Raw genomic sequence first — 27,170 nt, forward strand, 5'->3', positions numbered from 1 at the left:
AAATCTTAATGAAGTGAAAGAACATGGAATTGTATCTCCATCTTATTAAAAGATGAGTGGGTGATGTTATTGTGCTGGATATCGATTAAATCACAGCATTTAGCTCAGCCACTTGTTCACTTTGACGGGTCGGTGAGACTCACGGCGGCCCCCTGTCCCCTCGGAGGATTTGAAGATAAAGACAATGAAAGATTCATCCAGGCCAGTGGTGGAAAGAGATGATTATGCGACCAGAAGAATGGCGACAAGCCCTTGTAATGATTAATTCACATGTGAAATATTTTCATTTAACAAAGCGCTCGGAAACACATACGGTCAAATCACACGCCACGGGATGAATAATGTAGTCCTATATCTGGAGGGATAGATTGCATGTAGCATACGCTGAAATAAAATTTGCTCAACTCTGCTCTAATTTACAGTGGGTGAAAGGGAACACGAAGGTTATTAATGAAAACCAAGCACATATGCTGGTATTTCATTAAGCCTCGGACAATGCAATTGCAAGCTGTATGTACAATAAGCTTCTTTTCAATATCTCCATTCATTTTTCATCGTCCGTTGTGTGTTTAACTGATACAGAGAAAAAAAAAAAGAAACGTCCAGTGACTGCAAATTCAGGCACACACACACAGATTTGATATGACGATTAAAATAGTTGCGAGTGATTGGGTATTATGTAAATTGTCTGACACAGTCTGAGCAGCAGCGGGCAAAATAAACATTTGTCATATATTTTTTTTACTGTGAGCCATTTCCCTCTACAGCCTTATCTCCATAAAACGGCTGCAGACAACCAACAAAGCCAGCACAGAGAGCAAAGAAACAAGAACAGCTCTAACAAGAAAACCACTTTCTGTTCATTTCTCTGGTTTTGCATTTTCCTTCTTTTCCATTCCATCTGAATGGTCAAGCAGCCTTGTGGTTTTTTTCTGTTTTGTTTTTTCCCTCGACTTGTGAAAATGCTCTGAGACGGCAGCTCCGTGTGCGTCTGCACCCCCGCTGTGACGCCACCACTGCAGCTCACAGCCGCATCTTCAACGGATGACCTTTTGGCGAGCCGCACAGCGAGCAGTGCAGGCTGACGCACGGTGTGTCATCTGTCCAGAGGAGCAATGGCGTACCGCCTGGAGACATCAACATGCCAGACCTCAAGGTTATCTGGCAACCCGCTTACCAGGTCACATCTCTGAGGAGTCGAGTCTGTAGTTTACTATAGTTTGTGAATGTAACTTGTCGCATGAAGCAAGAGTTCACGAGATGTGTTGAGGGCATGTAGAGGCACACGTCCCTCTGTGGATTCTAGGTCACAGACCTAGTGAAAGCTATGTCAACACCTGCTACATCTAAAGGGAAATAAGACTGGACAATAAGAATAAGAAGGCAGCAGTCGGGATGTTTCTAAATCCATTAAAAAAAAAGGGCAGAAAATCTAAATTATTAAAAAGTTGTCATATTCATGGTGAGTATTCTTGCTAAGTGACTAGTTTATAAAAAAAAAAGACAGGGGCACTTCAGGAGCCAGACAGATTTCCTCTGGGGCCAGCGCCCTCCTGGTCTCGCCCCTGGATCTGCCCCTGGAAGGCAGTGAAGTCTGAAGGCACTACACTGTCAAATGGAGCTGAATTTTTTACCTGGACAAAAGCCACAGTTTTACTCCGGAGAGAGAGAAAAAAAAAACCTGAGGTGAGAACATCAGCAGTATCATCATTTTTAAATGAGCACCGTCTCTTGTGCACTTTATCTTCCCCCTTTACTTAAAGGAAAAGTTATACAGAATGAAGGTTGGAATAACACGGATGCATTATTCATATTTCCAGAAGCATATGCTCAGAACCTCGTCGACCACAAGCCACCTGGATAACATGGCAGTGTTCCCGGCAATAAAAGCTCCTCACTCTGAGAGATGTCATGTCGATTAACTGGGTCCAAACGCTCTCTGTTGGTTTTGCAGTGTCACAGATTATGACTGGTGAAGGTAAAAATGCCAATGAGCCTTTTAACTGAACGTATTCACAGTGGCAGTGGGGACATGCCAGGCTTATGGGTTGAAATGATGGGGTGGATATTTGGTTCAGGGCTGCAGCTATCTTGTTGTCAACCACTTATTTTCCTGTGCTGCTTGAAACACACGTGTTAGATGATTTTTTAAATAGCAAAAGAAAATACGAATGCTCACTGGGGAAAGCCCCAGGGACTTGGGCCTCATATGTCAGTATCTACAGTGCTCTAAAAAATATATATATATCTGTGCATTTCCTATTTCCATTTCTGAAGTGCAAAAGGAGAAAAAAAAAATCATGAATAATGTCAAATCTTATGTGAAAGAGGGAAACAAAGTCCTGTCAATCAGATTAGAATCGCAGAGGGCTTTTATTTTGAAATTGCTGATTTGTGCAGTGTTCGTCTCCCTGTGCCTCGGGCGTCCCCTGAACTGTGTGGGAACAATTGGATTCATTTAAGATTCACACAAGATTCCATGGCTGCCTAGTTTTACATTTGTATGGAAATTAAGAGATGGAATCGGGTGGTGGTAAATAGTCTGTCCAGAAATGGATTACTTCTGCTCCTGTTTTTTCTTCCCTCTTTTTTTAGAACGTCAGCAGAAAAGTTTGTGTTCCCTGATTTAGACTTCAAAATCAAAACGGACTAAATCCTTTCAGCAGAATTTAATCTGACAGCAATGGCAAAACCAATATTTTTATCTTCCTCATCACCTCGAACAAGTCAAAATAAAAATATCATTTTGTTATTCCATGCTTCTCTGCATGCTTCTGGGTCTGCCAGTTCACTTCCTGGGACCAGACTCCACTCCGGCTTCAGCCAATCAATGGACTCAACCACCTCAACAGACCCTCATAAATGCTTTAGCAAGTGATCTTTATTTCCAACACTGAGAGAAGCAATAAATCCCGTTCACCTCCTCGCCTCCATGGGCCCCACAGCTGCGTCGCATCTAAAATTGTAATACAGTCTACTACATAAATTATAGAAGACAACAACACGATTTCCTTATCACGCCCTATAAATCCCTGTGGTATGAACCAAGTGACGACGTGGAGCAGTTTCTGCTGATCATGCTCCTCAGTGCTCATCATGCCATCGACACAACGTAGAACTGCGAGATGCTCTTATACTCTGGAGCCAGTCACATATCATGAAGACATCCATCCATACAGTGTATATATTTGTACACAGATGGTATAGTGTCCATGGCATTTATGTGTTGATATTGATGTATTTATTTCTATTTCATACTTAAGCTTATCTTCACCTTGTTTTTAGTACAGCGTATTGTTATATTGTTATATTGTCAATTTATTTTTATAAAATATCCTGGACATGATAGTTGTCATGTTGCATATTTGTAGCCAGAGTCTGCTCAGTAAACCATGGGATAAAACTCCAGTGACGTAGTATTATCGAAACACCTGCGAGTTAGTCTCAGCTCTCAATCATGAAGTTTCAAACCGTTTACAGATCTAATGAAAATGTTATATCTAATTTACTAGAAAAAAAATTGCTCTAATATAGAACATTTTTTACTCCCTGATGTCAGTCATCTCAATGGCTCCTAAAATCCATATCAGTTCTGGTTTTCCGTCACCTGGTGTAATATTGGACACGAAAATAACAGTTGAGTTTTATATGGCTGAGTTGCACATAGAGACAAATACAGATTGTTCAGAGATGCCCGTGGTTGTTTGCTTTATACCTTTATGCATATAAATTGTAATAATTAGATTTATTCCCTTTTTCATCTGGAGCCGGTGTGACCTATGATTACCCATAAATCCCCTGTCTGCGTTGAGCCCCAGGAGACGTGTGTGTCTATCTTCAGAGAAGCATACATTCAGCCTCGGTTTCACAGGCTTCATCTGAAGAGTTAGTATTCGCAGAACACAGTACTCTGGACAAAGGGTGTGAGAGAGCTGTGGAGAGAGTGGGAGCACCGGAGGTAGAAGGATAACTGAGAGGAGGGCAGGTCTGAATCTAGTTTCTTTTTTAAACATGGGGAAACTGTTCCAGCTAAAACGGGAAAATCCAGAACACACACTTGAAACAACTGTGTGGTTTGTGAAGCGCTCTTTTAAAGCTGAGATGGGTGAACACTGAATTATTTGAGTATTTTTTCCTTTACATCTATATCATTAAATTGCAGAGTCTGCTATCAAATCCCAGCGGAGCCCGATGACATCCGCGTGCTTATAAATCATTTGCTTTTGCGAATAAGATGTTGTGGCAGCGTAGCGTACAGCGGCTCAGTGAGAGCTGCAGTCTTCTTCCTCGTCTGTGAACCGGATCTTAACAGGATGAGTTTTGAAGCGTCACCCGTGGCGGCTCAGCAGTAATTGAATTGAGTTGCATCTAATCTCATTGCCCGGCTCCTTTGGTTCCCTGCCTCTCATTAGGGTTCGGTGCAGAGTGTCACGGGGCTTTCGTCTCTGCCTCTCACTCACAACCCCTTGCTCATATCTCACAACACATCCAGGCTAACTAGACCAATCACAGGAACCATATTTCTCCAGGAATACAACTCAGCGTTAGTCTCAACTCACTGTCACTCTTAGAGAACCAGCTACACCATTAGCTCGTATCACCCTGTCATTACAGTGTGTCCTCACTGGCGTTACACTAATCCACATCAATCCAAAATCTAATCTGGCAATCTGATCAAATAATGACACATTAGAAAAGAATAAATAACGATAAATAAGGGGATCTGCACGAGAGGAATGACGGCTTTACAACAACAACAATACCATCTGAACTCATCAGTGAAGGGATCAGAATCGAAGGCACACACACGAGGCAGCGCTTGTTGAGCCGACAGTAAATGTGGACGCTCTCCTCCCTAACTCGCCAATCCTCTGGTAAATGAGGGTCTTTGGCAGGCCGCAACGCCCCGCTGAGCGCTGCCCAGGGTCTCAGAGGGCATCGGAAACAACTGAGCTGAAACCACAAAGATAATGGCCTCAACTCATAATTGTGGGGCTGGCTTGATAAGAAGAGAAAGATGGAAAGTGAACTTTGCAGAGGAAACACTGACAATTTCTCCATGAAGGGTCAGGGATTGTATCTAAAGATGGAGAACGTAACATCTCCCAAAAAAGTGAAGCCAAAGCATCTTGATTGCCCCCTGGTGGCTGGCTGAGGCTCTATGTTAGCAGATGGGACTTGGACCAGAATAAAAATCATCAAAGTACATGTCAAATACATTTTTCTCAAGGAGAGTTACTGACATTTTATATAGTTAACATCACAATAATCTGAGTTCAAATGTTTTTTTTTCTGGTAAGCTTGTTTTAGGAAAAGCCATGTTTGACAGCTGAGACTGACTCCTGATTGGTCAAGAGCATGTAGTGGTTGGACCTCGATATAAAAGCTTCATCCCCTGAGAGCTACTGCAGACTCTGGCTTAAAATGTGCAAGATACCAGCATTCATATCTGATATATTTTAGCTTTATTTATGGACATCTGTATATAAGTGTATGGGCCACATAGCGGAAGGGAAAATAGTACTTTAAATGTTTTTTTTTGTAAAGTGGGTACTTCAACTCTGCATCGTGACGCCACTTAATACCTTAACCATAAACAACACTTGCATTTCTGAAGTTTGTTTGCAATTTTATTACAGTTTGCCGGGACATGGCAGCCTCACTGGCACTAAAGAGTTCAAAGTGGGGACATTTAGTTTGTTTATGGACTCAAGGATTCATCCTCCCTCTCTCCCACAATTAAACCATCACGCTGATACGGAACCGAGACGAAACCAGTGCACCCCCAGGAAAGACTGGATTTGGGCACGTAAGAGAGATTTACGACAGAAGCCTGGTGGATCAAAACAGGACCGATTGGACACAAGGCAAATGGGAACAAACAAACACGATCTCCACAGAATGAAAATGAGTTCAGTGAGACCTCATCTCTGATTAATATTGACTGCTTTGTTTCTCCAGGGAGGAAAACATCAAAAGAACTGTTCTCATCAGCAGAGACACACACACACACACACACACACACACACTCTCTCTCTCTTTCTCCTTTCCTCTTTAGATAACACTCATAAATCACGACTCACATTGTTGAAGCCGTGTAAGAGGAGACTTCTCCTTTTTAAACGCTTGTCTGAATTAAACTGAAATATCTGATACACCAGGAATAGTGTCAATACTACTCATTAAATGTCTTACACTGTTTTTAAGAAACACCTACATTTACCCTTTTAAATGGCAGAATGAATACAAATTAATGGGGTTTAAGGCAACTTCTACCTTGTGACCACCTACTGCCACCATCCTCCAAACATTGTAATTTGAGAAACTGTTGACTAATATTTGATTGGTCAAATGAATCATTCGTATGATGTTGACAGTTTTAAATGACTTCGATCAATCCATGCTATTTTTAATTTTCCGTCATCATTAGGCCTGTTGCTTTTATAAGTTGTGTTTATCTAATGTTAATGGATCGTGGTTGGATGTGGGGCTTAAACAAATAAACCGTATATAAAGTATAAAGAAGCTCTTCCTGTCTGTAGTGTAAACATAGAGAGAAGATTGGCAGCATCTTCTGGGGGAACAAAACCACAGGGATCGTTGAGTGCCTCTTTTTTTTTGTACTATTTTAACATAGTGCATTTCTTTTTATTTCCATGCTGCTCTTCTGTCATTTTTGCCCATGGCTGTTTTGTTCTTTCCTTGCCATGTTTTCCAAATTATTTCCCCTATATGTGTTATTAAATTAATCGATTCTACAAACCCAGTAAACAACCAATTCAGTCAGAGGAGCCTTAGAATAATTATGTATTGCCGCCGTGTAGCTTTGATGGTTTCTGAAGGTTTTCGTGTTTGTCCAACACCAATGCCTTCTAAGGTGATAAGTACAGTGATTAATCATCAACCCAGCAGCTATACACCGGCTGCACGCCTACTCAGGACCAATGCATCAACTCAACAGTGCTGGAGGAGGGGGGGGTCTGCTGATTAGAAAAAGCTGAAACAGATGAGAGACTCTGGCTGAACCAGTTTCTTAAAGAATCCGCGACTGATCCACCCAGAGTCCGCTGGGAGAGCCTGCTTTAGAGTTCTCCTAAATTCTGACAAACAAATGTCTTTTGATTATGAGTGGGTTGATTGCTTATTAGTCCAAATATCTTAGTGTAATTCAGTAGTATAGCCTTCCAAGATAAAAAATATCCTCACCCATCATTGTCGAATTTATCACATTGCTCGATTTTCCAGCCGCTGATTGTGACTTAACTTGATTATCAGCCATCGCATTTATCCTTTGTACCAGGATAAAACTCAATATATTTTCCTTGATTAGGACCCAGTTGTTGCCCATGGGGTTGATCCTGGACATCCATTGAATTGGGAAGTCACAGCATCTGGTTTGAGACTGATTGGACGCCTGGTACTACATAAATCTTTCCTTGAACATCAGGTGGCGCCACTTAAACAAGCACTAATTGGAAAAGCATCACATTTACCACAGAGCAGAGCCGAGTTTAGATGAAGGTTGGAGCCAATTACACCAAATTTTGTTTATCCAGTGTTTGGTCTGCTCTGATAGCACAGGAAGATAGAAAAGCACTTCTGAAGTAAAAAAGATTAAAGCTAAAGTTATGTTTAAATTTGGTATTACTCCGAAGCATGCTGGGCGTCTTGCCCCTAGATAACATCATAGAAATGTTGACCCCTTAAGCGCCTGTTCGCAGCCTCAGCTTCTCAGGTGTTGCAAAGTCGAGGCTGAAAAGTGAAGGTGACCGTGCTTTTGTCATCAGGGCCCCTGAGCTCTGGAGTGTCCTACACCTGAGGAGATAAGGCTTGCAGAGTCAGTGACTTCTTTGAAATCACTTCTTAAACCCCATTTTTGTAGACCTTCTTTCATGTGATGTCGTCTTTTTACCGTTTACTAATCACATTTTATTTATAAAATTATTTTTATCCTCTTTTTACTGCTTTTATGTGATCACTTTTTCAACTGACACAGTCCTACATTTATTTATTGAGTTTAGCACTACTTTGTTTTCGACAACATCAATGTTGTTGCTGGACTTTCTTGTCACATAGCATCTTGCAGATTGTTATTTCCCTTGTCTCTGCTTTTTTGTTTTCTTTTTAAAGGTGCTATATAAATAAACATGACTATTATAATTTGTTTTATAACAATAACGATAAAATTATTATTATTAATAATAACGGCTGAGTGTAATGTATAACATCGGGATCAGATTCCGCTCTTCTGATGTCGTCACTTATAAGTACAATGGATTGATTCACAAAATACTGATACTTTTCAGTAAATCCCTGCAGACGACGTGGCCTTGGAGACATCACGTAACAAGAGCTGCCTTCACTGTGAGGATTCTGCAAATGCCTATTTATATTCCTCCAGACGTCAAAGCCTCACTCTTCATTAACTACATCTCTATATGTATAAAAATCCATAAATATCCTCAGAGATGCTTTGTATCAATGTTACAGTTGAGGAAGACAAACTAAGTACTCACAGTTAAGGCCTGGCATGTGTAAGTATGCTAGCTGGGCTCTGAGGATCCCAACAGTGTTGGTGCAGTGGAGATCAAAATACAAAGCTTTATATTTCCTTTCATTGATCATCTGGCAAAGGTTCACAATCAGTTTAAAATAAGCTGCGTTTTTTTGTACTTGTGTGACCGAAACTCTAGATTCCTCCTGCCAACGAGATACAGTCTCAGCAAACAGGAGTCAAATTAAGCAGCACTGAGTTCGACCAACCTGATGCTTCTAAATGTCCCGAGGTCTAGGATCAAATAAAGGTGACCAGGATTTGGCACTGGCTGAACCTAATCTCCGGAACAGATTAACTTTTCACATCAGAATCGCTCAGACCCTGGAAACGCATAGATAAAGACCCAATTCTTCTCACAGGCTTTAAATTCAATTGAGTTTTAAATCAAGAATTAAACTATCATTGAGCAATATTTCAAATAATTTACTATTTCAATATATTTCAATTGTCAAATAATTAGAATGCTTAGATCAAAGATCAGATCCAAATACACATTATATGTTTGTATGTTTGTCTGTTAGTTTGCAGGATTACACAAAAACTACTGGACGGAATACCACAAAACTTGGAGGAAGGATGTGGTATAGATCATGGAAAAACCATTACATTTTTATGCGGATCCAGATCAGGGGGTGGATTTAATAACATGTTCAATCGTGTCACGATTTGATTAACCTATTCAAACATATATAGGGAACTGCTATCTGTGTTTGAAATTTGGTGCAGCTTGAATGAAATTATGTGGACTATTTAGCCTCAGCTGAGTTATGCACTCGTATTCTCCATTTATTATTATTATTATTATTTAATATATATCTTAACACTATTTTATTTACATATTTGAAGCCTGTTCAGCACTTTGATCAACTGCGGTTGTTCCAAACATGCTATATACATAAACTATGAACTTGAATTTAGACAAAAATATATAATAAGAAACCTGGGCATTCCCCGTATGTGAGAGGAAATAAATGTTGTAGTCGATTTTAAATCAGCGAGAGACACAGTGTGAGCTCCTCCACTTCTCCAGTGAACTGCAGCGTTCACCGTGAAGTGAATGCCAAAGTAGCCCGAAAAGTGTGTAGCCAAGACTTTGAAGTGGGGTTTACAGTAGGGCTATAACCGAAACAGTTTTGCTGCCAAGTGTTGTCCTAATCAAAAATATAGTGCATGACAAATCAAACAGAAGCAGCATGCTGTCTTTATATCTTCAAAAGTGCATACATGGACGAGGGAGGAGAGTGGCGCTTTTCCACTTTGAAAAATCCACCCACAGACTTTTTCAGAGCTGCTCCATCTCCCTTGGCCTGTCTTTGTTCTGTTGTCTCTCACTCCCATATACACTGTAACACACACTGATGAACATGTGTGTTACAGTGTGTGTGTGTGTGTGTGTGTTTGTGTGTGTGTGTGTGTGTGTGTGTGTGTGTGTGTGTGTGTGTGTGTGTGTGTGTGTGTGTGTGTGTGTGTGTGTGTGTGTGTGTGTGTGTGTGTGTGTGTGTGTGTGTGTGTGTGTGTGTGTGTGTGTGTGTGTGTGTGCCAGAAGGGATTGATCAAGTGCTGCACAAATGTCACTGGGCAGCTTTGGCTAATGAGCTCAAACTGGGAAAGAGAGAGCGTTACCTCTCATGACAAAAGGACCAGATATTTAATTCTGCTCATGTTGCCTCTACACGACGACATATATAGTATTTATTTGTTATTTCAAACCAATAAATTGTCCCTGAAAGATCAAAGCATCCAACCTCTACTCTCACTGCTCTAACCAAAGGCCAGGGCATTCTGTGGTAATGAAAAGAAAAGAAGAAGCTCCCAGCAGCAATTTCATGGCTGCTGAAGCTACCAGTGGGTAGGTGGTGAAATGGCTTTTTTCCAGGTTGAGTTAAAAGAGGGACACTGAGAGAGCACAGAGGTTTATTGTGTGCTTATTGTGACAGACGATGGCTCTCATCACTGGGTTTTCTTTTTTTCCTTTTTTTTTTTTAAAGGCACAGGTGCTTGACTTGTAGTTTTCAAGGGGTTTCTGAGTTACAGAGGTTGCCGCTGCAGGTTGGACTATCTGTATATCGGGATGTCACTTTGGCGCTGATACCGGTTTATGTGTGCAAAATAAAAAAGGCAGAGAAAAGGCCAGTGGTGCACGGCTCCATCCACATTGCTTTATTATTATTTTTCTCCTGCTTTTTACGGCTTCTCTGATGTGCCCTTTCTTGTCAGCGTGTCCAAGCTGATTTACTCTCCTGATGCATGCATAATTTAGTCGCTATGAAGACGGTGTGAAGGAGAGGGCCCACTAAAGCACAAGAGGCATGTGTGTGTGTATAAAAGTCTCAGCTGGGTGCAGCTGATGTGCCATTATAGCGGCTGTGATGAGACCACAAAGCCAAGGAAACAAGCTGCGGTGTATGATATAGACATGGTTGCAGTCGGGAGCTGGTTTTCACACTTATTATCTCACAAAGCGAGCAGAGAGGATAAATCAACAATTATGGGCGTCCATACTGCACTTGACTGGACACTTTTCGTGATGAATGTGTGGGTATGGCATGAATATGGCTCATATAACAAATTGAAAGAAGAACAGCAGCTGATGGTTTGTTGTAAATATAGTTTTTTTGGTTTACCACGGTGATTAAAGTGCAAACCTCAGGGCTGCTGCAAACCAAATTAGTGATGGTCGGTAATCATTCCACTTGACTTCATGTGTTTTGGTTACATCCGCCAAGGAGGTTATGTGTTCGCCTGCGTTTGTTTGTTTTTGATCACCAGGAAACTTGGTGGAAGGATGGGGAATCGGTCAGAAAAAGATTTTGGTAAATCGTCAGGTTGGATCCAGGCATTTGGAACAGAGTGAAAGAAAATGGATGCAGCTTAAATTTAATTAAATAGTGAACTGCCATTCGAGTTTACATGTGTATTTATGACTTTATTGTTTCCTTTTAGTGGTTTTCTTTCTACGTTACAAATGGATGGTATGAATAACACTTTTCTGGGAACAAATATATTCTCCATACATATTTATAATAACATATGATATGTCTTTTTATTTTTGGTCGCCTATCAAAAAACTGGCTTGCAGACAACAAATGAAAATTAGCCTATACACATAATTCATTCACAGTGTTTTATTTGTTGATCAGTCAGCACTGTCCCCATCAAATAAAAGTGCACATGAAAACATGTCACTATGTTTGTGAACAGGTAATACCGAATCAAAAGGAAACAGTCATTTCATGTCTGTCTCTGTGTGTAATTACTGGAGTTTGGAGCAAAAGTAATGCGACTGCTGCTGTATCACACGGCTTGATTTGTTTTGTTGTTGTCCACGGTGACGCCAGACCACTAACAATCAAATTAAAGGAGGGACTTGATTTGGTTTGCCATCAAAGACATCGAGTCGAGCAGCGGGAGGCATTTATTGTTTCCCTCTTTTAGGGGGGGAACAAAGGCAACTGTCTCCCGGTGGCCAATTAGAGGGATTGCTGGAAGAACAGGGAGCAAGGTTCGCTGTAGCTGTAGTGTATCTGACACTGCCTGATTGCCCCCCCACTCTTCATATCTGTCCTTCCATCTACAGTCACTTGGCAGGGTTTAGAAGAGATGCGGCTACGTGGGGGTCATCAAATCCTCCCATTCACAAGTCTGGTGGCCATGTTGGCACGTCGCTCTGCCAATTGTGCCAGGCTGCTGTGAGCGGCTGATCTAACAGTGTCTGCGGTGAGTTATGAGGGTTTAAAACAAAGCCAAGTAGGCTTTGATTGATGCAGCCATCAGTCTGATACGTTATTTCCTTTTGAATGTTTTGACGTGCGCGCAAATCGTTTCACTAACCAACATTAGCAGCTGTAATCTAACGCTGAGGATTCTCACCCACGTCCTCATTCGTATCAAGTGCATGTGCACAAACACAGGATACGTGTCCTTGATACATCTGTATTTAATAGAGACTTTAATCCAGTCTGCGTGGTTTATTAGGTAGAAGTGAACAAGTGTTAGTGTAGAACACGTGTTGGTACTTTACAACTCTGCCTGGACACATACAAGCAGCTGTAATGGCTGGGATATTATAGCTTAGCCAATAGATTGAAAATGAAAAAACAAACTCTGGAGGGCCCTTCAATCACTCATCCATCACTTATTAACTGAAAATGAAATACAACAAAAGCCTGAATATGAAGACGCTTTATTTCGAATGCCCAATGAATAAGGAGAAACTGTCGGGTGGGGATTCACGGTAGCTGCACATTAGCCTGTCAAAAATCATTATGGATTTCACTATCGCTGTGCTTTGTTTCAAATCTGCTGAAAGGCTCGAACCAATTGTGCTGTTTGAGACATTGGTTACACTGATTCTACACGTGCCTCAAGTTTTACACATCGCACAGACGGCACGTCAGCAAAGCGGGCATGACCCCTGTCAGCGTCGCACTGGTCCCACTCAGTCATTTGTGCCACACACAGTTAGGATCCTCTAAGCATCACGTAAATACACACACAAGAAATAAAAAGTGTTCTTCTTTCAAGTTATTGTGGTTTTGTTAAAACTCCGTATTGTAGATTACAGCAGATACATGAAGTGAAAGGGTGTAAAATCATTTGTGCATAAAAGGCTTTGTCTTTTTAAAATAAGTGTATTGAAATGGCTTGAATGTGCACTAAGTGGCAAAGAAATGTATAAAAAAGAACCTTATATTTCATTGGCCTCGTGTGTTTTTATGAGGGACATGTTTTTTAAAAATCTTTTTTGTGTGTTTGCCTTCAACAGAATCACATCATTACTTTCATCATTGGAAACAAAAAATTGGCCTGTTTGATTTGGGTTTAGGTTCAGACCATCGTCTGGGCGACAGCTGCTGGCGCTAATGAAAGTGTAAGAAAATTGTAATATTTCTCTTGGTCCCTGTGTTAACACGGCAGCACTATAAGGGGTTGTACGTGCTATTTTATACATATTTTCAGTAGTTAAGTACCTCTGAATTAAATATTGACATTGTAAGACCTTTAACAATAAATGTGACAGACAGATAAACACTGTTTGAAAGCCTGCAAACACATCACAAGCCCAAAAGTTTATTACATTTCCCACATATCTGTGTGTTTAGCAAGAATCTGTTCCCATCGTGGTCAGAAAAACCAAGTCCAGTCATCAATACTGAACATGGACCTTATTGCTTCAGAGATGTTTGCTGAATTGATTCAGCTGCATTCATTGACAGGCTGAATGAAAGAAGCGCCCCGGAGATTCTGTTGGACTGACTGCCAGACTGCAACTGGCACATTTCTGTTCAAAGTACATTTGACTCCCCGGTGCAATAATGACGGCTTTAATATCGAACACTATTTCAACTGTTCTTTCAACTGTCTACAGCCGCGCCCCGCGATCGTTTTCCCTTTAACTGTATCACATTCAGAATATTGATCTGCAGAGGAGATGATGGAAGGAGACGACAGGAGGCCCAGCATTGTTCTTCATGTGTCATCAACGCCTCAGTGTGAGGATGGATACTTTGAGTCCGGGTGAAATCCTGTTTCTCACAACATCACTGCAGATTTACAGAGGAGGTAGCTCCATGTCCTACCACAAGATATCACTTATATTTGCTCTCAGCAGGCTGATGTTCACTAAATGTCAATGTGAACAGCACAGTTATACAGGAAATAACATTAACCCCAGTAACTGGATTATATGTGACAGGTTTGTGTTTATCTGTGTCCTACTTTGGAATAGTCCATTTGAAAACCATCAGTGGTGAGATACAAAAAAAAATACTTTCCATGGTTTCATGGCTAAGTAAATAAAAATATAATTGTTCAAAACTGACAAAATCAGGGTGATGCAGAGAGGTGGGTGGGATACGTAAACACTGTTGGAGCAGTGAGAGAGTAGTGAGGAGAGAATACACACACAACTGACCCTTTGTCATACCCCCCCCCTGAACAGTGATTGTTCCATTATAACCTAGCAACTGTGAGGCACAGCAAGAACTGCAAAGCTTTGACTTTAACTCTATACTCTGCAAATTAAGTGTTTGGATAGTGCAGTGATTTATTCCAAAACCAGAAACAAAAGCAAACCAACTAGTGGTAGAGTTGCTGTGTCATACAGGAAGCTCAGGGTGACCACAGTCTATGTAACCTTTTGACATCATGGATGCCACACACTCAGCATTTTCTTTCTGGGCATTTTACGAAGGAATGAGCCTCCTGCAGCTGCTTCTGAAGATAATTTACGTGGGCATGACTGGAGCTGCTTTCAAGACATGCACTGAACTCACTGCACTGACATTTAACAGAACATTTCCAGAGGGGCTCCATGTGAGAGCGGAGATGTCCGTCTCTGTTGCTCCAGACTTCTTCCAAAACTTTTCCCGCCAGCCACTGCCAGCTAGTAAAATGTCAGGAGAATGTCCGATTCATTCGACTTTATTTATTTATATTAACAGTGAGTGAGAGGGCGCCTTGACAACGTGTCTAGCATGGGACTGGCGCAAAACGGAAAGCACAAAGAATACCCATATCTCAGGAAGAAAAAGAAGTGCCACACATAAAGAAGATGGTGACAAAGATGTCTCCTTGGAAAGATAAGTACTGCCTCCTGCACGCTTCAGGCAGGCGCCACCAGTCTCATGCATGCTCTGTACGTGTTCCTGTTGTTGTGAACACGTCTGACCCACACGATCTCATGGAGTGTCCCATTTATCCGAACATTTACATTCCTGTATGAACACACCACAGCCATATAGTCGCACATTACATCTTATCAAATTTTTAAATCCTTTCCGTATTTCTTGTTCCTCCTAATCACAAATATATGGATGTGTATATCTATTATGCTGTAGGTTTGTTTTTCTAAGGTAAGTTGAGCTAATTCAAGGTTTTTACATTTACCTCAGCGATTTATTGAATTCTTTGTTTGCACTCTGTGATGCAGATTTGCTCTTACTGAGGATCAGTGAAACATCATTGTGTACAGATAAAAGAATAAAAGATACCATATATAACAATAGTGCCCTGCATACATGTCGCAGATTTGAACATAATATATACTAATGAATATTGACCTCATGCTCATGCAACGCAAAGCACAACATTATACATCAACGCACTCTTTTCCTTAGTTCCTATTTCCCTTTTTAATGCATGTTTGATAAAAGCATTGATCATCCACAATACTGGAGGCAACTTCGCAATTATTCTCCAAACTCTCCTATTAGCGGTGGAAAACACAGCGCTACTAAAAAACAAGCATTCAGCTGAGCTCCACCATGAGGCTTTATTCAGTCAATTGAAAAGATTAATTGCAGCCTCACTTTTCATTTGGCTCGGTTATTGGGGCTGGCTTAAAAAGCTTTTAGGCCAGATCGCAGTGCTTTCAGTCCAGAGAGCGACGGTCCATATGCTTCAGGCTCCGATGTATTGGAGGGAAATTTGTGCCCTAAATACCGATATCACACAGCTGTTTGAAAGCAGACGTTATGATGGAGGAGCTGCACTGGAAGCAAATGGAGCCTCCGCGCGCTCTGTGTTATCAGCATAATGAGTGGCCACTCTTCTTTTATCTCAGGTATTATATTGACGGGCTACTTCGCGTGGGTGGGTGTGTGAGTGCGAGTGCTAATACACGTGTGGGTTGAGAGAGAGATGAAAGATCCAAACAGATATTACTGCTCTTTCTTTTTGATTCATCCCCGAACATCAGAAAACCAGAAGAAAAAAAGCTGACAATCCCTGCATCACTCCTTCCACCTTATACTCTGTTCCCCCAAGTCTTATGTCTCCAATAGTGAATATTCTTATTTCTTTCCTTTCAGTTTACGTCAGCAGACAAATTTCTCCCTTAAAAAAGTGGGGGTGCGCAGGCGGGAGGTAGATGGATCTCGCCCTTTCTGTTCTGGCGGTCAGGTATGGGCAGATAATTGCCGGGTCTGTGCAGCAGAGACAGATGATTACAGGATTTATTGTCTCTCCCAGGCACAATCAACCCTGATTCAGCAATTTCACCTCAACCTGATTTATGAGTTGCTCTCTTTCACTCTCTCTCTCCATACCTTTTCCTTATATGCTTTTAGGTTTCCAGTATTCTTCTCCCTGAGAGTCTGAGTTCACGGTTATAGTACAGTCGTCACAACCAACTATTCTTTCCTTAAATCGAAACAATCTTGGTCCCAAATTTGTCCCAAAAATTAAGTTGGGAAACAACTCCTAAAAAAGCTTTGTTTTAGTTTTAGAACTGAAAACTAATATGAGTTAATATTCAGTCTGTATTCGACCTGAAGCATTTAACTCAATATCAAATGACTCCACCTGACAATTCGCTAAGCCCGCCCCCCCATCTGACAGACCTGCTGACGTAACCTAAACTCTTTGAGCTTCCAGTTCTCAAAGCGTTCTCAAAGATATGCTCTGTGTTAAAATGGGGTAATTGAACCCCATTTTTTTAACCTCCATGTTCGTTGTTGGGACATAAACTACAGAAAAAAGTAGAAGCACACCACAAATAAATGTTTTCTTAAGAATGTTTTTGGTTGTTTTAGGTAGTTCTTATCAAACTGATGTTTTTTCAAGCCTATCAGCAAGACCTTGCTAATGCGGCTCGTCCTCAGATCGCTACTGCACAGACTCTGGCTCCGAATGCTCAAGATGGCAGCGTTTGTATCCCGGATAATTTGGCTGCGATTCTGGATCATGGGAGGATTATACAATCTTTGGTGTAGACCAACATACGTGCTAATGCTCAGTTAACCCTGTGGGTAGCAAGCTGGTTAGCCAGATATGCTAATAAGAAAGTGCAAGGAAGTTAGCACACAATCAATGAAATATTATAGTTAGTCTGAATTGACACATAGGCAATTTAAATCAATATTAACGTTTTTTAAATAGTAACAGTTAAAATAAACGAGTAAAATAGTCACACTGTTAACTGTTTTGTGACACTGTTAACTGTTTTGAATTTAGCATTTCACTTTTTACTTCACTTTTTATATTTTTTATATATTTTTATTCAGAAATGTTTATCTCAAAATAAATGTTACTTTGTAAAAATATTGGTAAAAAGTGAGTAAATAAGAAGTAAACAGTGAGTAAATATATTACTGGTTTCCCATTTTTTATTGCTCTCCTATGCATGTTGTATTTATTGCGTTTTTATGTTTCTATGTTCATTGTTTGCACCAATAACCAGAGCAAATTCCTTGTATGTGTGAACGTACTTGGCAATAAAATACTTCTGATTCTGATTCTGATATTGGAGGGAAACAGTTAGATTGATGATTAAATTGTACATTTTGGAGATACAGTACTTGGGCGGTGACGGGTGCTATCGGTGATGGGCTTGTGGGGGAATGACAGACAAAAACAAAGCTCAACATAATACAGACAAAACCAAGTTGTCTTTCCTTTTGCTTCAGAGCCACAGGGTAAAAAACCTGCACCCTTGAAGACTATTTTCCCTTGTCACTCCTCCTGGTTTAGCCGGCAGTCAGTGTCCATATTGCCAGGGGAGCTGCACTACCTGATAAGCAGAGGTAGAGGCTCCCTGACACATCTGTCTGCTTGATGAGCCAAGTGTCAAAGCCCCCCAAAGTGCTGGATGGAGTGCATCAATAAACGACTTTAATCCCCTCCTGGGGCCAATGTCCTCCTACTAATAAGGGATCGTCTTACACCCCTGGCAGTGGGGAGGGAGGTAGAAGAGGCTTGGCATGGGCCTCGGCACGGGGATGTACAGCACACGGGGAACTGTCTGAACGCAGGAACCGGGCTGTAAATCACACACACACCTGCCGCTGCTTTAATTGCTGGACTGAATTGGTTTGATTCCCTCCTCCTCCTCCTCCTTTGCCTTCTGTCCTTGTTTTTACTCTTTTAAAGGATACGTGTTCAGGTTGTCATCACTTTCCTCTTGTCTTTTAGAATAACTGGCCCTCCCCCCCCCCACTCCGCCCTAAACCGTCTCACTTTCCGGACATGAGAGGAAAAGCAGAGAGATGGGTGTGGGTAGTCAGGCGGTACTGGTTGTGCTATGGGTTGTGAGCATCTGCAGGGAAGATCCAATGAGTTTTGGAGTCAGCGTGACCCTAATTAACCGCATATTATCTGTGGGCTGTGTGGAGGATTAAGGCCCTCAGCTCTGGACCCTACAGGCACAGAGACCCAAAGAACGAGGACTGCACACTAAAACACACTTCACATTCTGCCTCAGAGCGAGACAGGGAGAGCAGGAGAGGCTGGACCATAAAAAGAACCGAACACGGAGAGGTGAGAGCAAACTGCAGAGAAGACAGGTTGCTCGAAGACTATCTGCAGGTCAGGACCTCTCTATAATAAGCAAATAAACAAAGCAAATCGTAAACTTCCCTGTCCGTTGCGGTAGGAATATGTAACGACACGGTTTGGCACCTCAACAAAGAAGAAGACGTATTGTTCTATTTGTCTGTAAAATGTTGAACATATCTTTCCCTTCAGTCCAGGTGTTGTTTGAGCAAATTGGAGTTTCTGAAGGAGGAGGGCATCATCATTCTATTCAGAGATAATGAGCCCATTTTCTCATTTGACATTAGAAATTCCAGAAATGAGCAATTTGCCGCGTTGACAGGTCGTCATGCACGCGGCGAACGGCTACATTAAACCAGTGTTTATTGTCAACTAGGCAATGCAATCTGAGAAACCCAACAAAAAAAAAAATGAAATCCCACAATAATCAGCCCCCCCAGGCAGAGAGAGAGAGAGACTGTGATTTCTGTAGAAAATGTTTCAGTAGCAGCTGTGACATACCTCATTTCAGATGAAAGATGGGCCAATATCAACAACATGATTTAACAGAAGATTAACTGGCACCAACCAGCCCACTGTTAGAATAAGATATTCTGTTTCCTAAAGTGTAATGTCTTATTACAAGTATTACGAGCTGCTAGAAAGTGTATTTTACATTTACACCAAACTACTGTATTAAATAGTGCAGCGTTTACAGTGGGAGCATTTACACGGCTTTCATAAAGCATTACAGGCTAAATCTGTCCTTTGCTAACCCCGGTGTGCGGCTGCTATTTTGAGGCGCTGAGACATTTCCTGTGGTTGCATGCTGTAATCTAAGCGCTGACTCGAGGCCCACGCTGTCACCTACCTCGGTCGGTGTCGTAGAGGTAGACAAACTTCTGCCACTTGTAGTGAGAGAGCAGGCTGAGGACGGCCCCCCGGAGGGCGGGGCGCATCTGGATGACAAACTGCACCTCATTATCGGTGGGGTAACTGGGCGTGACGAAGGAGGTGTGCAGGGCGCCGCAGAAGGAGGTCAAGGTGTTCATGGACTTCTTGTCGTAGAATCCGAAGATAGCGTACACCCCGCGGGCGAACTGGGAGCAAACTGCAGGGACAGTAGAGGACAAGAGGACAGTGTTAAGATTAGTCAGCAGATTATGTGTGTGCACATTCACAAATGTGTGCTTCATCACTTTGGGCAGCGATGGATCGATTGGGTCTTTTGACCCAACACTAACAAGCAATTAAGAGTTTATGTGACTCTAAGTATCCACAGTGCAGTTGATGAAGCACTGACAGCATCCTGCATATAAAACAATAAATATACATGATAACATAAAACTACTGATGTGATCTGCAGAGACAGACTCATATGGATTTTTTGGGGGGCCGATACCAATATAAGGGAGTGAAGAACTTCCGATATATATGTATACAATAATTAATTGGCAGTGACTCCTAAGATTTCCTTATGACCAATAAATGTTATTGATTTTTTACAGACTAACATTTATCAGAAATAAATATAAAGAAATCACAAAAACAACCAAATATAGAGAGAGAATATTGAATGAGGAAAATAAACAAATCTTGTTAAAAAATATAAACATTTGACGGCATTGTTTATTCTGCAATATAAATGTTTTCATATCAAACATAAACACTGATACCAATATGTCTGTGAAAGACTCATATCTGTAGATTTTATCAGCCAGATCATAAATCAGTTGTGGTCTAGTCTTCTGTTCAATCAGATTGGTAGTTTTTGATTGATTAGTGCTTGACCAGAAAGTGTGATTCTTAATTTTAATGGAAAACAAAGACCAAGCTGCAATTTTACATGTTAGAATGTTTTTTATGAATACATGTTCATAGTCCAGAGTGTAAGGCACAAAAAAAACGTTTTTGTATCTTTACCAACATTTTAAACTTGCATTTCACAACATCCGACCATTTTCGGGGACAAGAGATCTTAAATTGACAAGTCAGCGGAAGAATCTTCAGCAACAGCTTTTCATCATTTATGTCACGTTAAAGAAAAAACAACTACATGCAGAAGAAATAGCAAAACAAGCTTCTTTATTGGAGGGAATTGCTGGTTTTCCCCATTTTCTGTGACAGAAAACTGTCAAGCTGTCCAGAGGCTGTAATGAGCATTCTTTCTTTTTTTTTTTACACTTTTCTTACATTTTTAAGACTAAATTATTTGTTTGTAAAGGGACATTCTTCATTTTAAACATTAACTTAAGCTGAATTGTAAAAAGAGAGATTTCCAAAGCAATAACCCTGATGATGTCATCAGCATTGTTTCAGTACGCCTTGGATCGACTGATTAATTATGAAAATAAATGGTTGTTGTTCTCGAACAGCCTGTTCTCATCCGTGAAAGAAAATCTTCATGCACTGCGTCAGAAAGTCAAATAAAAATGCTAATACTGCGACAAGATGTCAGGGAGAATCCTGCAGGTTTAAATACAAGTGGGTACAGCGTGTTTGCTTCAGTAGGAAAGTGGCAGCCAGAGCAGGGAAACGTCACGTTGTTCACTGAGAGTCTGCAGCTCCAACCAGTTATTGCTCAGTTCCCTCATCCACGGCGAACGGCGAACGACTCACTGCGGCGTTCACCGCAGCTGCTTCGGTTGCTTCCCACGAAGGAGCTGACAAAGACAAGTCTTTCCGCCTTGAAGGAAACGTGAGCACAGACTCACTGTCAGTGACCTCATGCGTACAGTAGCCACAGTCTTTGTTGACAACACAATGGCAGACAACTCGTGTGTTGTATCTTTGGAGAAACAAATTGTGCTGAGGTATGAAGACAGAGGAAGACACGGAATGCTTAACCCTTTTAAAAGCTGCACAAAAATGTATGAGTCTGACCAAAGGTGTCGGAGAATAAAGAGCTACACAATCAATTGAATGTTTTTTACTGTAACAAATCAATAACAACAACTAGGGGGAATAAACACCACAGTAATACAAACTGTTTTGTTTTTCTTATCCAGTCTTATTTAGTGTGCACTTTCTTACGAGTTGTTTCCATTTGTTTGTGTATTCACTGTACGCTCCGGTGCGACAGTGTCAATTGTCAGGATCCGATTCCATTCAGTCCGAGGCCATTAATGTGTAAACTAATATTCACGACCACAGGTGTGTTTTGCTTTTATTACCCTATCATGAGTGGCTGTTCACTTATTCTGATTGACTCTCAAGTGTTCCCGCTGGGTAATCAAGCATTGCTAACTTCCTCCCAACACTGAGAGCATTCCGGTACAGTGGCTCTGCGGCTGACACGAGGGGGAAGGCGCGATCCCGTCTCATGCAACAAATATTAGTTTCAGACTGGCTGACGGATACATATTCAAGTGTGTGTGGTTTCATAAACCGGACATGCTGTAGATCGAGCATGCAGAATTTTTTCAAAGCTGAAAAATAAAAATTTCATCCAAATCAAGTCAGGCATAAAATGAAATCACACAAGCGTATGCACATGCAATAACCATGTTTCTTTTTTTTTTCTCTTCCTCCCTGTGTGAACGGTGTTACGGCACGAAAACCTCTCTGATTCTCAAAGGACGCGAACACGACTTTTAAGCACAACTGCTGTGTGAATGAGAGATCTAGTGACTGCTGGGATTCACCTCCTCCTTTTTTTAATTCTCTCCCTACCCTATCTGTCCTGGCACAGACACTTCTCCAGTCCTCGGCAACACACACACACACACACCCACACACACACACACACACACACACACACACACACACACACACACACACACATGCAAGAATAGACACACACTCACACACACGCAGGTACACAGAGCGTTTGAAAGGTGAATCAACAGCTGGACAGCAGCATTGTGGGTAAGCGCTGCAGGTTGAATGGTGCAATGTCCTCCTCTGAATGGGAGACAGCAGGAGTTCCAGACCTCGTCGAGGCCCAGTTTTCTCTGCGCTCCCTCTTAATTTGGGCCAGTACTGACACAGAACCAGTCCTCTGGGAACAGATCTGCCAGCATGTTCCTCTCTGCTCAGCTGCCCTCTGCTTATTAGCTTGAGCCCATTCTACAATAACAGATATATGTCCGCTATACCACCTCCTTCTTCCCCTCCAAATATCCACTCTTGCCCCCATTAAGGATAACAGTTTCCTTGTGCTGCCACCTTATTGTACTGGGAAAGTTTCCACGTTGCATGGATCCCGTGAGCCATTCGAGGTGTGGGCATAGTCTTCTCCTGAGGTTTCTAAGGATGTTGTAGACCAGGAGTGACCGGTTTTGTTTGGAGGGCACCAGCCACTCTCACTGCACCAGATCTGCCAGCATCGTGTAACTCTGCCCTCTCAGACACGACTCATCCTGAACTCATCCCGCCTCAAGAAGCACTCACTCCTTTCCCCCGCAACCCACCCCCCTCTGCAGAGTCTGACCCCATGAGCATCACTTCTGACAGGAGATATGTTTATACGTACAGTGTGCAGACAAATGCATGCATGCAGTGCCACAAACACAGGTCTCTATGCATGTGGGTGTGAATGCCAGTATATAAAGTGCAGGTAGAATAACACAACATACAATTAATGGAGGCAGTGTTATTGATTTTTCAGGAGAGTGCCATGAGCTGTGCTGTGCATAAAGCTCTGGCTCATTTCCATGGTCAGGAGATAACAAGCCACATCACAGGTAGAGGCTTATGGTTTTCAAGGTGTTTACATACTCCAGCCTGGAGTTCAGAGTAAATCTGAGCTACAGTAGCAGGCGGCTGCAATTACCATTTATACAAACAGCAGAAAACCATTTGCTGTTTGACCCGGTGTTAGCGGAGAAAAAAACATAAACTGTGTGTATATATGGCAAAAGTGAAGCCAAATCAGCTATATCGCCACCTGGTGACTGGATGCAGTATAGGACATACACCCCATCTCCTCCGTGTTAGTGGACGGGACATGGTCCAGATTAAAAATTTACAAAACATTGAATTAATTGTTCCTCAGAGTTGGTATAAGGTAGTTCTTCTCGCACTGATGCTTGATAAAATTGTTTTAATTAGTTAATTGAAGATGAAAAACAAAGTGAGACAGATGTTTTGGCCTCATTTTTGGATGGAGGGACGAAGTGAAGAGGAGTCGTCCACCTTCAAACGAAGAACAAACAAGTGCTGTCCTTAAATAGGGACAAGCTGTGAGAAGTGAGAAAATAAAAAATGCTTGGAGTGTTTTTCAAAAGTCAAACTCAGAGCCGACACTCATCTGCAAAGTTCAGCATATTGAAAGTTGTGGATTAAGAGTCCTACTGTGTGTATGTATGTATTCCCTCACTCACTCTCTGCCTCTCCATGCAGGACTGATCCCTTCCTCCTCCTCCCCTCTCCTCTGTCCTCACCACTCTATTTGACCTCTCCTTTTGTTGCCTGTCTTTCGCCTCAGCCATCTGGTCAGCCCCCAAAGCATACATCCTCTTCAAGCGTGGCAGTATCTATCTCCACCTGAGTGCCCCTCACTCTTACTCTTTCTCCTCTCAGATTGTTTCCCCTGTAATATTGCCCTGCTCCATCAGTGGACCAGAGATTGGTGGTTGACTCGAGTAAAGGACAAAAAAGAGAAATGGGTACTGTAGAGTCAGGGGAGCGGGAGCTGCTGTGAAGAAATAGCCCGAGCATGACTTCATCCCTCTTGGTAATCAAATCAAAATGAAGTATGTAACTAACCAACTGTGTGTTATTGTTTATATATCACAGAAGCGTCTCTTTTATTTTATTTTGTAAACATGTTAGATGATTTTATTTTGAAAGGGTTCCGGCAGAGTCGCCCGGTGATGACGTCAGCGTTGCGACGGAAGACGCTATGTTTTTAGCAACCTCCAAAAAAGGACAATTTTCTTACGGTGTGTCTGAGTTGTTTTATTTTATTAACGTGTACATGGATAAGGACGATTTAATAAACGACCAAGAACATCAGTAAAGTCTTGACCATCCTTTGGGGGATTGCTACAAAGTAAATCTGCTGTAGGTGGAAATGAGGTGGTTCAAAGCTGCCTCTGAATCTTAAGAAATAACACATTGTTTAATAGAATTCAATGAGTCTGTGAGTGTCACCTTGAATTACAGCAATGTTCATTTACTCACAAGTCTTCAAACAGCCACATGCACATGCGCAGTCGTTTGAGGAGCTTGGATGAAGAGTGGTAAACCACACAGAGATAATTCTCTCTCATCAGCTCTTTCTCTTTTTGATTCTTCTTTAATCTCATTTTCCTTTATCTTTCTTTCCTCCTCTGCAGCTAACCGTGCCTCCTCCTCCTCCTCCTCCTCCTCCTCCTCCTCCTCCTCCTCCTCCTCCTCCTCCTCCTCCTCCTCCTCCTCCTCCTCCTCCTCCTCCTCCTCCTCCTCCTCCTCCCCCATCCTGCTGCAGGGAACCATGCATCCTATCTCCAGTTGACTGGTCAAACACACACAGTGTGCCGCCCTCATTCCCTTCTATAATCAGGACACTCGGCAGTGCTACGGGGATGTTACATTTCCGATGCATCACTTGAGATGGCTGGCCTGGAATGCTAGTTCAGAGGGATGTGTGGTATCCTGCAGACAAGCCGGGATAATTCAACTAAAAAAAAAAATCCTTTTACTCAAAGTATTTGGATTTCCATGCTCTTTTGTAGCCCATGAGCCAGAGCCTTGCAGAGCCTTGGGTAGGGGGCCTTGAACAGTAAATGTCAACGATGATTGTATCTCTTTAGCTGTTTTCCTCATCTTTTTTTTTTTTTATTTCACAAAACCCACATTCTCGTTTTCTCTCTTTGGCTCCGTTGTTTCTCAGTCACACGTCCTCCATTTCCTGCCTGTCTCGCGGCTTCCTTCTCCCTCTGGTCTTCATAGATCCTCCTGCTGGTACCCACCTCCCTCCCTCACCCCCCTCAGTTTTCACCAGCCTTCATCAGGCCCGGCCTGTCCTGCTCTGAAGATGGGATGCTGTCACGGGGAGATAGCTTGCTAGCGCCCCGGGGGGGATAGCGTCAGCTCTTGTCATATAGAAATGTGAAGTGCTTCAAACTGCGAACTCAAATGGCAGAACCAGATTCAAGATCACCTCAATGGCAACGGTGCCATGACTGAACGTTAGAGAAGGAGGCTGTTAGTCGTCCTCATGCATCAACATTTATCGTCTGTTTGAGTTTCATTTTATCTGCTTGGTTAAACCGCACCAGTGACTACACATGAAGAAAAACACACAATTACTGCATACAATAAATTTGAAGCAGAACTATAAATCAATATAAGCGTGTTCTCGTTTCCAGTGGAATCACATCATGACATAATGGTCATGTTATCATTTTATGAAACGTTGTTTAATTTAATGCAAACTGTCGTTAAAAGACTAACAAAATTATATATTCAATACGAAGGCTTCTTTCTAATGATATATGTAACAATGGACATCAGTTCAGTCTGCAATGGTATAGGTTTTAATTAGGTTTTGCCTGCATCTGTTATTCAATTATACATTATAGTTATCATAAATAATGGAAAAAATAATAATGATAATAATAATGTTTGTGTATATAGCCGTTTCCAAGATTAAGCACCACCGGCTTTCCAAAGAAAAGACAGAAATCATTTAAATCAGAAACAAATGCAAACCCCCTAATGTCAGCGGTACCTAGGCTGTCACAAGCTATAACACAAAACATTATTTCGAATTTTATACAAATAATTGAATGATAAGCAGAGCAGCTGTTTAAAAAGATGATAAAAAAATATTTTTTTCACAGAGCAGCTCTTTGTGAGTGACCTGCGAGTTTCTCTCCTGCCTTGTGCTCCCCCTGCCGGGTTGGAAATCCCCAGCGAGTTGTCCCTTATCTGCTGTTTGGGTATGAACAAAAAAGAACAAACAAAGTACAGGCAATCCACTGGTGAGGTCAGGGGTGTATCTGCCTGTGTGTCTCTATGAATTGTACATGTCTGTTTGACTGCTGCAGTGCATGATGGATGATAGTGGGTCTGGGGATGCTCTGTCACTTAGGCCTGTTTGCCTGCTGCTCACCCAGCAGCACATCAGCAGCCCGACATGACAGTCGCAGGTTTCTAACTTCCTCCAGAGGTTGTTGACTGGATAAACTCTCACCTCAATACAAACTTTATGTTGTGCATGTACTCTTCTTTAGCTATCATGTAATTTTTGTATTTATTATGCTTTGACCATTGATTTATTAATAGAAAAAGAATCTGTAAGTTATTATGAATCTAAGTCGTTTATGCCATTCCCTTATCTGCTTGACAGTTTAGAAAACGTCACATTGAAAAAGGGTCCAGTAACTGTAATGGCTTGAATGACACATCTTTTCCACCGAAGTTAACGGGTATA

The 27,170-nt window shown here is 41.7% G+C and overlaps 1 protein-coding gene across 2 annotated transcripts in view; it reads right to left on the reverse strand.

Moving 5' to 3' along the window:
• gria3b (glutamate receptor, ionotropic, AMPA 3b) overlaps positions 1 to 27,170 on the reverse strand; it is an 80,995-nt gene that overhangs the window by 36,484 nt on the left and 17,341 nt on the right. For both annotated transcript variants that reach the window (XM_061079365.1, XM_061079366.1), the window contains exon 3: positions 19,680 to 19,919. In XM_061079365.1, coding sequence (XP_060935348.1) covers positions 19,680 to 19,919 — 240 coding nt within the window. The remainder of the gene's footprint in view (positions 1 to 19,679; positions 19,920 to 27,170) is intronic.

This window comes from Limanda limanda, chromosome 10 (assembly GCF_963576545.1).
Source record: "Limanda limanda chromosome 10, fLimLim1.1, whole genome shotgun sequence".
NCBI classification, from domain to species: domain Eukaryota; kingdom Metazoa; phylum Chordata; class Actinopteri; order Pleuronectiformes; family Pleuronectidae; genus Limanda; species Limanda limanda.